Genomic DNA, 11,607 nt, shown 5'->3' on the forward strand with positions numbered 1-11,607 from the left:
TTAATATCCAGTTATAAACACTTCTGGTCCTAACCCCTACCCTTTCCTTTTTCCCATCACTTTACCTCTGGCGGTGTCCGCGTCATCATTCGTCGTTAACTTTTACAAAAATCTTCTCCTCTGAAACTACTCGTCCAAATTTAACCAAACTTGGCCACAATCATGATTGGGGTATCTAGTTTAACAAATGTGTCCAAAGACCTGATCAACCAACCAAGATGGCTGCCACGGCTAAAAATAGAACATAGGGATAAAATGCAGTTTTTGGCTAATAACTCAAAAACCAAAGCGTTTAGAGCAAATCTGACATGGGGGTAAAATTGTTCATCAGGTCAATATCTATCTGCCCTGAAATTTTCAGATGAATCGGACAATCCGTTGTTGGGTTGCTGCCCCTGAATTGGTAATTTTAAGGAAATTTTGCTGTTTTTGGTTATTATCTTGAATATTATTATAGATAGAGATAAACTGTAAACAGCAATAATGTTCAGCAAAGTAAGATTTACAAATAAGTCAACATGACCGAAATGGTCATTTGACCCCTTAAGGAGTTATTGGCCTTTATAGTCAATTTTTAGCCATTTTTCGTAAATCTTAGTAATCTTTTACAAAAATCTTCTCCTCTGAAACTACTGGGCCAAATTAAACCAAATTTGGCCACAACTATCATTTGGGTATTTAGTTTAAAAAATGTGTGGCATGACCTGGCCAACCAACCAAGATGGCTGCCACAGCTAAAAATAGAACATAGGGGTAAAATGCAGTATTTGGCTTATAAATCAAACTAAAGCATTTAAAGCAAATCTGACTGAAGTAAAATTGTTTATCAGGTCAAAATCTATCTGCCCTGAAATTTTCAGAAATATCGGACAACCTGTTGTTGGGTTGCTGGCCCTGAACTGGTAATTTTAAGGAAATTTTGCTGTTTTTGGTTATTATCTTGAATAGATAGAGATAAACTGTAAAAAAACAATAAATCTTGGCAGAGTAAGATCTACAATAAGTCAACATGACGGAAATTGTCAGTTGACCCCTTTAGGAGTTATTGCCCTTTATAGTCATGTTTTAACCATTTTTTCTTAAATCTTAGTAATCTTTTACAAAAATCTTCTCCTCTGAAACTACTGGGCCAAGTTTATTATAGATAGAGATAATTGTAAGCAGCTAGAATGTTCAGTAAATTAAGATGTACAAACACATCACCATCACCAAAACACAATTTTGTCATGAATCCATCTGGGTCCTTTGTTTAATATTTATATAGACCAAGGTGAGCGACACAGGCTCTTTAGAGCCTCTAGTTTAAAAGAAATTGGAATTTATTATAGAATATAAGAATGTTATTATATTTAAATCGATTTTAATTTTTATCACGTTATTTTACTGTTGATTTTTATTTGTATATAATCAATCAATTTGCTTTAGTCAAGAATTTTAGTATATTGAAGGACCTTTTGTCTTATTTTTAAAATATGCTTTAAATTATAAAAATTATTCGTATTAGCTCTCGCCGCGATATAGCCTTTTTGTGCTAATGCGGCGTAAAGCAAACAACAATCAATCAATCAACCATTCCCTTACTTAAGTTTGCCTCAACTAAATGTTATGAAACAAATACACAATGCTTAAGTTCCAATTTTGGTGGCATCACTTATGCTTTTCTATAGTTATCGATATAAGAAGATGTGGTATGAGTGCCAATGAGACAACTCTCCATCCAAGTCACATTTTGTAAAAGGAAACTATTTTATACCCCTTTACAAATGGAAAAGTTGCTGATTTTTTATGGTTCGTTCTCTTACTTACCTTAACTTTGTCTCAACTAAATGTTATAAAACATGCACACAATGTTTATTACCACAAAACTCAGATCAAGTACAAAGGAGTACGTCCGGTCTGGTAAGGGCCGATTTTGGCCTAAAATTTCAAGTTCATCTAACGAAAGATTTTAGACACTTTTTAAACACTTAAATGTCTATTACAATTGATTCAATTAGTTTATGTAAATGATTTTAACTGATTAAGTCATTAAAAACGTTCCGATTCAAGCTTGAATATGAAAAATCTATCAAATATGCAAAAAAACGTCACTTTTTAGATGATTTTTTGTCAAAAATGAAAGTGGCCGCATCCGTGTTCATCCTCAACCTTTATATATATTATGTATCATCATCAAATACAACTTACATTTCAATATTATGAATGAACAACAAAGTGGCCACTTTCATTTAAGACGGAAACCGTCTAAAATTAAACAAAAATGCTAAAATTGTGAAGATTTCAGTAATTTAGCATGACTTAATGATGCTGGTACTCAATATATGTGCATTGTATGGTAAAAAACAGCCCATATTTATGTAGCAGAAGTATTCTACTTTCCAATAGATAGCTTAAAGATTACATTTTCACAATTTTATAAAACTGCTATATTTTGGGGCCAAAAAGGGGTCTTACTGAACCTACTCCTTTGGGTAGCGTCACTGTTACAGTTCATGAGTTATGCCCCTTTACAATGTTGTACGCAAGCAGGGCATTGTCTGAGTCATCTGTGGTCCCATAAACACTTTCCCCATTTTCTTCAATTTCTAACCATGTATATAGATTTTGGATATTGGATCATAATAGATAAATTGTTCAATTTAAATTTTCCCAATACTTTAAGCACATTATTTTTGTGTCACAAACCTATGATGTGTCAAATATTCAATCACAATTCAAATTCAGAGCTCTTTTAAGCTTGGATGTAGTTAGTGTCCATACTTGCCCCAACTGTTCAGGGTTCTACCTCTGCGGTTGTATCAAGCTGCGTCCAGCACAGTAGTATAATTGGTACTTATGTTGTACTGTTACAACACTGTCCCTGCCAATTAGTGCCTGGGTTAGATAAAAGCAAACTAGTTTAACATTACCATATTTTGTATGTGTCTATCCCAAACCAGGAGCCTGTAATTCAGTTGTTGTGGTTTGTTTCTGTATATCATATTTGTTTTTATGGCCCCATAACAAAGTTGTTGGGGACATATTGTTTAACCCTTATGGATTATTTTCTGAAAGTCTTCAGATATTGGGCTCATTTTTAGCTCACCTGGCCTAAAAGGCCAAGTGAGCTTTTCTCATCACTTGGCGTCCGTCGTCTTTCGTCCGTCGTCTGTCGTCCGTCAGCTGTCGTTGTCCGTCATTGTTAACTTTTACAAAAATCTTCTCCTCTGAAACTACTAGGCCAAATTAAACCAAACTTGGCCACAATCATCATTGATGTATCTAGTTTAAAATTTAAAATGTTTTTTGACCCGGCCAACCAACCAAGATGGCCGCCATTGCTAAAAATAGAACATAGCGGTAAAATGCAGTTTTTGGCTTATAACTCAAAAACCAAAGCATTTAGAGCAAATCTGACAAGGGGTAAAATTGTTTATCAGGTCAAGATCTATCTGCCCTGAAATTTTCAGATGAATCAAACATTCCATTGTTGGGTTGCTGCCCCTATATTGGTAATTTTAAGGAAATTTTACTGTTTTTGGTTATTATCTTGAATATTATTATAGATGGAGATAAACTGTAAACAGCAATAATGTTCAGCAAAGTAAGATTTACAAATAAGTCAACATGACCAAAATGGTCAGTAGACCCCTTTAGGAGTTATTGCCCTTTATAGTCAATTTTTAACCATTTTTCGTAAATCTCCATGATCTTTTACAAAAATCTTCTTCTCTGAAACTACCGGGCCAAATTAATCCAAACTTGGCCACAATCATCATTGATGTATCTAGTTTAAAAATTGTGTTTTTTTGACCTGGCCAACCAACCAAGATGGCTGCCACGGCTAAAAATAGAACATGGAGGTTAAATGCAGTTTTTGGTTATTACTCAAAAACCAAAGCATTTAGAGCAAATCTGACAAGGGGTAAAATTGTTAATCTGGTCAAGATCTATCTGCCCTGAAATTTTAAGATGAATGGGACAACCCGTTGTTGGGTTGCTGCCCATGAATTGGTAATTTTAAGGAAATTTTGCTGTTTTTGGATATTATCTTGAATATTATTATGGTTAGAGACACCTTTTCTGTAAACAGCAAAAATGTTCAGCAAAGTAAGATTTACAAATAAGTCAACAGGACCAAAATGGTCAGTTGACCCCTTTAGGAGTTATTGCCCTTTATAGTAAATTTTTAACCATTTTTCATTAATCTTAGTTAACTTTTACAAAAATCTTCTCCTCTGAAACTACTGGGCCAAATTTTACCAAACATAGCCAGAATCATTATTAGGCTATCTAGTTTAAAAATTGTGTTTTGTGACCGTGCAAACCAACCAAGATAGCCGCTACGGCTAAAAATAGAACATAGGGGTCAATTGCAGTTTTTGGCTTACATGTATAACTCAAAAACCAAAGCATTTAGAGCAAAACTGACACGGGGTAAAATTGTTTATCTGGTCAAGATCTACCTGCCCTGAAATTTTTAGATGAATCGGACAAAGCATTGTTAGGTTGCTGCCCCTAAATTGGTAATTTTAAGGAAATTTTGCTGTTTTGGGTTATTATCTTGAATATTATTATAGACAGAGATAAACTTTAAATAGCAATAAATTCCAATAATGTACAGCAATTTAAGACTCAAAAATAAGTCAAAATGACCCAAATGGTCAATTGACCCCCTAAGAAGTTATTGTCCTTTATTATCAATTTTTAACAATATTCATAAAATTTGTAAATTTTTACTAACATTTTCCACTGAAACTACACGGACAAGTTCATTATAGATAGAGTTAATTGTAAGCATCAAGAATGTTCAGTAAAGTAAGATGTACAAACACATCACAATCACCTAAACACAATTTTGTCATGAACTGTCTGCTTCCTTTGTTTAATTCACATATACCAAGGTGAGCGACACAGGCTCTTTAGAGCCTCTAGTTTGTGAGGTAACCATGATGAGTTACAGATCAACTTTAAGTTTCATTCTGCTCCCCTAATTTTTGTGGAAATTGTGGGCTTTGGACTTTGATAAATTGTTGAAAATCACAGTTATACAGACTTTTTTTCTGAATGGCTTTAGATATTGGGCTTATTTTTGGTATGTCATTTTACCATGATGAGTAACAGATTAAGTTTAAGTATAGTTCCGCTCTCTGCTGATTTTTGCCAAAATTAAGGGTTCAAGACTTTGAAAATTGTTGAAAATCAGCTAAATGGACTTTTTTATGCCCCACCTACAATAGTAGAGGGGCATTATGTTTTCTGGTCTGTTCGTCCGTCTGTCTGTTCGTTTGTCCGTCTGTTACACTTCAGGTTAAAGTTTTTGGTCAAGGTAGTTTTTGATGAAGTTGAAGTCCAATCAACTTGAAACTTCGTATACATGTTCCCTTTGATAAGATCATTCTAATTTTAATGCCAAATTAGAGAATTTATTCCAATTTCACGGTCCAGTAAACATAGAAAATGATAGTGCAAGTGGGGCATCTGTGTACTGTGGACACATTCTTGTTCTATACAACTTCAGATTTTGAGCTGATTTTTGACATGCTAGACTACCATCATGTTTGTGTCCACATATGTTATTGAAATAGCAGATTTTTCAATTTTTTGAGACAGGGCCATTTTGTTGTTCCGACAAATCTAGTTTGTTCATTGTTTTGTACATAAATCATGCAATTGAATTGTTTTACATTTGTCATTTTTATACGACATGACGTTGGTGTCGATGTTGTTGTCGTTGTCCGAAGACACATTGGTTTTTTCGCACTATAACTTTAGTTTAAGTAAATAGAAATCTATGAAATTTAAACACAAGGTTTATGACCACAAAAGGAAGGTTGGGATTGATTTTGGGAGTTTTGGTCCAAATATTTTAGGAATTAGGGGCCAAAAAACGGCCCAAATAAGCATTTTTTTGGTTTTCGCACAATAACTTTAGTATATGCAAATAGAAATCTATGAAATTTAAACACAACGTTTATGAACACAAAAGGAAGGTTGGGATTGATTTTGGGTGTTTTGGTCCCAACATTTTATGTTGATTGTTGGTTGCTTTACACCGCATTAGTACAAAAAGGCTATATCATGGCGAGTTTTAGGAACAGTTTAGGAATTAGGGGCCAAAAAGGGGCCCAAATAAGCATTTTTCCCAGGTTTTCGCACAATAACTTTAGTATAAGTAAATAGAAATCTATGAATTTTAAACACAAGGTTTATGACCATAAAAGGAAGGTTGGGATTGATTTTGGGAGTTTGGTCCCAACAGTTTAGGAATTAGGTGCCCAAAGGGTCCAAAATTACACTTTGTTTAATTTCATAAAAAAATTGAATAATTGGGGTTCTTTGAAATGCTAAATCTAACTCAGTGTATGTAGATTCTTAATTTTTGGTCCCGTTTTCAAATTGGTCTACATTAAGGTCCAAAGGGTCCAAAATTAAGCTTAGTTTGATTTTAACAAAAATGGAATTCTTGGGGTTCTTTGATATGCTGAATCTAAACATGTACTTAGATTTTTGATTATGGGCCCAGTTTTCAAGTTGGTCCAAATCGGGTCCAAAATTAAACTTTGTTTGATTTCAACAAAAATTGAATTCTTGGGGTTCTTTGATATGCTGAATCTAAACATGTACTTAGATTTTTGATTATGGGCCCAGTTTTCAAGTTGGTCTAAATCGGGGTCCAAAATTAAACTTTGTTTGATTTTCACAAAAATGGAATTCTTTGGGTTCTTTAATAAGCTGAATCTAAACATGTATTAAGATTTTTATACGACCCCAAATTTTTTTTTGTGTCAAATATAAGATTAGATTGGAAACTTTTACATTAAATATTAATGCCTTGAACAATGGTAATTTCGAGAAACAATAAAATTATGTTAGAAATATATGAATTGATGGGTATTTTAAAACCTTCTCACTTAGGAACAGACTATCTTTCTGCGCTTGATAAGATACACATAGAAACATGGCAATCAAAATTTGCATCTTGTAAGGGAAGAACACTGAAATTTTTGTTCTAAACATGTAATTTTTATGCCCCATTTATGGGCATTATGTTATCTGGTATTTACGTACTTTTGTTCGTCTGTCTGCCCCTCATCTGGTTAAAATTTTGGGTCAAGGTAGATTTTGATGAAGTTGAAGATCAATCAACTTTAAACTTATTACACATGTTTCTTATGCTATGATCTTTCTATTTTCAATGCCATATTAGATTTTTACCACTGAATTTGGAAAAAGATATTATTGTGAGTGGAACATCCCATTCTTGTGTATAAATAGATGATAAATATCATTTGAACACTATTCAATATTTTCCAGGCACTTATTTATTGAAATGCATGAAACAAAAATCTAATCAGTGTCAGAATCTGAGCAAGTTCACATGCAGACAGGGAAAATGTCCAAAAGATATCATTTTTTGCATAAAATGGTCCAAATATAATTTGACCTTGAACTTAAACGGTAAAGGCAAACAATTTGATATTTTTCTTGGAAAAAGCACTTGCTTGTGTTCTATAATTTTCAAAATATCATGAATTATGGCAATGGTTCTCATTGTTAATGAAATTTTAGATGTGGAGATAATATTGCTTTAATTTTATTTTCTCAGATGAACCCTTTATTATACATTTTAAATTGAAAAAGTTCAAATGTTCTACAAAGTTTTACTCACTATGGTTATTTTTCACCCTGTATTGTGCTATAAATTGTATAGTTACTCATAGAATGATTTATTGAAAACCCAAAGGCATTGCACTACTTTGACGTAATCCTTTTTTATTTTAATGTAGGTGTCATCTGGATCAGAAACAGTTGGGCAACAAGGTATAGATAATATGTTCAAGATTTGTCTACAATTTACATATGTCTTATATGTTTACACTGTTTATAATATAGTTATATTATAGTAACTGTATTTCCCAAATTTATGTCAAATACTGTAGATTGATTATTGATTATAACCCCCTGAGTTGTTTCTACTGGTATACAATTTCATGATTTGTCTTTTCTTTCCTCGGTCATTGTTAACAATGTCTTCATTTTACTTTCACATTTGGCCATAACAAGATTGTTAAGTGTTTCATGGGAGATCATATTTTTGTCCTAATACAGCTGTATCTTATTTAGATATGATTATTATCATTTCTGAATATACACCTCCTGTTAGGGCACCATTTGCATCCCAGATAGAACAATGCTAAATTATCTTGGGAGGGGTGCCATTTTTTATGTCCTGAAATATCAGAAATAATTCAAAACCAACAATTTCTTTTAGCTGAGAAAAGTAAAAATTTCTGATAGAATTGAAATTCAATTAGGCTAGATAAAAATAAGTCCTTTCGGATTTCAACCTGTTTAAGTCATTTATAAATAAGAATGATGTGGTATGATTGCCAATGAGACAACTCTCCACTAGAGACCAAATCACATAAAAAATCATTTTATACAAAACTTGTACAGAAAAGCAAAAATACAAATCAGTATTGTTAGCCTCAACAAACATGATACTACAGCCAATGAGATTATTACGAAGTAACGAAAGAAAAGATGGATCTCCTAGTTAAATATTGTTACATATTTGTTAATTATAGGTCCTTCAACGGATTTGGCTGATTATGGAATCGGCTCAACTATAAAACCAGTGAAGACAGGAGGAAGAGTCAATATTCATAGTATAAATAAAATATTTGCTATTCAAGAAGAGGTAGGTCTTATTTTACAGAGACCAATTTTAATCATAGGTCCAGATGGGAAATAATGTTATATTTGGTTTTCCGTTAAAATATTTAAAAGGCTGAAGACTAATTTGGCCACTTCAATTTAAGACAAAACCTTCATAAAATTAGCATAAATGCTAAAATTGTGAAGATTTCAGTAATATTTAAGGGGGAGGGTAGGATAGATCCTGATCCTGAAATCCTGGGCTTTAAAACACAAAACCCCGGACTTAAAAACACAAAATCCCGAAGTCCTGAAATTCCTGGACCACGAAAGGGTCAATCCTGAAATCACGAGCTTAAAAACACCTGATCCCGGAGTCCCCATAAAGGTCCTATCCCCCCTCATTAAACGAATTTATGATATTATCGCCTGATGCATGTGCATTGTATTGTCAAAAAAATAGAACATATTTATGGAACAAAAGTATTCTTCTTTACAATCAATAGCAAAAAGTGCACATTCTAACCAATTTGTTATAATGCTATAATTTGGGGCCAAAAAGAGGTTTTACATAGCCTACTCATTTTGAAACCAATAAAATAATATAACCACAAAATGTTGATTCTTGCCTTTATTTCCAGGATGGTAGTTGGAAGTTTTCTCAAGAGTTATGTACCTTACTTGGCATAGAATATGATGCTTGCATGACAATACTCAAAGAGGCCGGGATAAAATCATTAGGTAACATTGAACATTCATTTATGCATGCTCATGTTTTATTTAAACTAAAAAAGAGTGAACTATCTACTCACAAAATTTTATTGTCTGGCAAAAGTTGTGCATATGAGACATAACAGTAAAAGCTGAAAAAATGATGTAGAAATAATAGTTATTTGTGCATATTGTTAAAATTTAGTAGGTTTTTCGATATCGATTTTGAATAAATAAGCATATTCACCTGCGGAAAAAAGGATATTCACCGGGCAAAATGTTGCATGGCTTTACGTGTGTTATTTTGGTAAAAAAACGTTTGATCTACAATTGGTTTTGGTTAATATTCTTCATTGCATACATTTCTCTCGGAATATGGAATAAAACCATTACCGTCTTTGTTTCAGTAAGTATGTGGTTTAATTGACTTTTGTAAAACTGACATTCATTTCGGCCATTTGGTCAGTTTTTTCAAAAGTCAATAAAACCACACATTTACCTCATCAAAAGACAGTAATTGTATATTATTTCACTCAGTGAATAATGTGATATTGAATTACTATAATTTTATTTTTAGCTTTGAAAATACAAGAAGAAATTATGATATTACTTGCCACATCTTTAACACTTCTGGTGATTATCCAGCTGATAACTCCTGACTTTGTATCTGACCACATACTGGAACAGTCGTGGCAGCAACAGCTAACACAATGGTTGTCCAATAGTACTAAAAGACCAATCACAAGGCAGATATGTTTTAAGACCCCAACTGATTTGTTAAAAATGGTTGACTTCTATCAGCAAAAAGAGGCTGAATACAAATGGACCTCAGACATGTTAGAATTGGGCCACTGTTGGGGCCAGGTTGCTGCTAAAATGTTAAATGTAGTTTAGGGCTAATTGTTGAAAAATGAGCCACTATCAAATATTGTTTTTATATACATGGGCCTTAAGATTTTTTATGATAATGGAGTAAAATATAGCAAATACATTCATAAAACTCGTGATTTTTGTTTCATCAAATATTAACCAAATTTTAGCAAGTTGATTGCAATTTATTTGTTATTGATTGAGTGATTTTGATGATGTTTTTTAATAAAGAAAAACCAAATGTAAATAATAATTTAACATACTTGTTTTGCCTTTATCTCAAGGTAAAATCTGGTTTATGCTAATAAATATGACTTGAATTTGTTTTTTTCTCTTCTGCTTCTAAAAGATTTAAATAAACAATATGACTAGCTATTAAAAATGTAGCATTTACATTGTCTATGATAATAGTTATTCATTGCAAATATACTGGTTACCATGGAAATAGAAATCTATGTTCTTTAAATGTTGTTTACAAAATATTCATGTATTTAATTTTTTTCTGTATTTATGATTTTTTTGCATCTCATTAAATCCAAATAAAGGAATAAATAAAAGTTAACATTTCATGAAATGTACATTATGTTGAAATTAAAGGTTTTTTTCTTCATTAGATTTTAATTAATCTGAGAGAAAAAAATTAGTTCCTCCAAGATTTAATTTATACAAATTTCAAAATGCCATAATTATACATTTTTAAAAGGCTTTGAGATTATGACTATTGTTTTATTTATTATTTAGTGTTTTTTTAAAGTATATAGTCTAGATCTGTAATATCATTTTTAAAAAGTATATTATTTAATTTTATTTTTATGTATGTTGTTTGATTAATGATTCAACTTTTTTTCTACTGTTTTTTTAGTTTAAAATTTTATTGTTTATAGATGTATGTATTGTGCTATCAACACCTTAACTTATTTAATGTGTCATATTTTGGACATTAAGAAGTTATACATCTTCAGAAATTCATTAAGTGTTTATACTGATTGTCAATTGTATAATATTATTTTGAATATATTGAATTTGAAAGTCAAATAAAAGTTGACCATTTGTGATATGTACATTATATTGAACAAAACATTTTTTTTTATTGATTTTTTTTACACACACACTACTGCAGCTAGAAAGTACAACATATTCACTTTTACCTCTGTTTTGAGTGCTAATTATCTGCTTATATGATTATAATTGTTATGTTTTAATTTATCTAAATTTGTTTTGGTATTGAACCTATTATAACCATTTCTCTAACTCTATGGAAATTTATCCCTTTCCGAACCCATTGTATAAAAAAATTTAATCAACGTGTGGTTGCTGGTGATCTCAAAAGATCATTGGATGATTTTGAGGGTCATGACCTTTTTAGCTAACTGAATGAATCAAAAT

General features: G+C 31.9%; 1 protein-coding gene across 3 annotated transcripts in view; it reads left to right on the plus strand.

The window, feature by feature from the left end:
* Window positions 1-10,869, plus strand: part of LOC134687563 (uncharacterized) — a 79,400-nt gene extending 68,531 nt beyond the window's left edge. For 2 of the 3 annotated variants that reach the window (XM_063547957.1, XM_063547958.1), the window contains 4 exons: window positions 7,770-7,803; window positions 8,571-8,683; window positions 9,282-9,381; window positions 9,929-10,869. In XM_063547957.1, the coding sequence (XP_063404027.1) occupies window positions 7,770-7,803; window positions 8,571-8,683; window positions 9,282-9,381; window positions 9,929-10,245 (564 nt within the window). In that variant the 3' untranslated portion in view covers window positions 10,246-10,869. The remainder of the gene's footprint in view (window positions 1-7,769; window positions 7,804-8,570; window positions 8,684-9,281; window positions 9,382-9,928) is intronic. The other variant, XR_010101777.1, reaches the window with a different exon arrangement.
* The last annotated feature ends 738 nt before the right edge of the window (window positions 10,870-11,607 follow it).

The sequence above is a fragment of the Mytilus trossulus genome, chromosome 10, assembly GCF_036588685.1.
Source record: "Mytilus trossulus isolate FHL-02 chromosome 10, PNRI_Mtr1.1.1.hap1, whole genome shotgun sequence".
In the NCBI taxonomy this organism is placed as follows: domain Eukaryota; kingdom Metazoa; phylum Mollusca; class Bivalvia; order Mytilida; family Mytilidae; genus Mytilus; species Mytilus trossulus.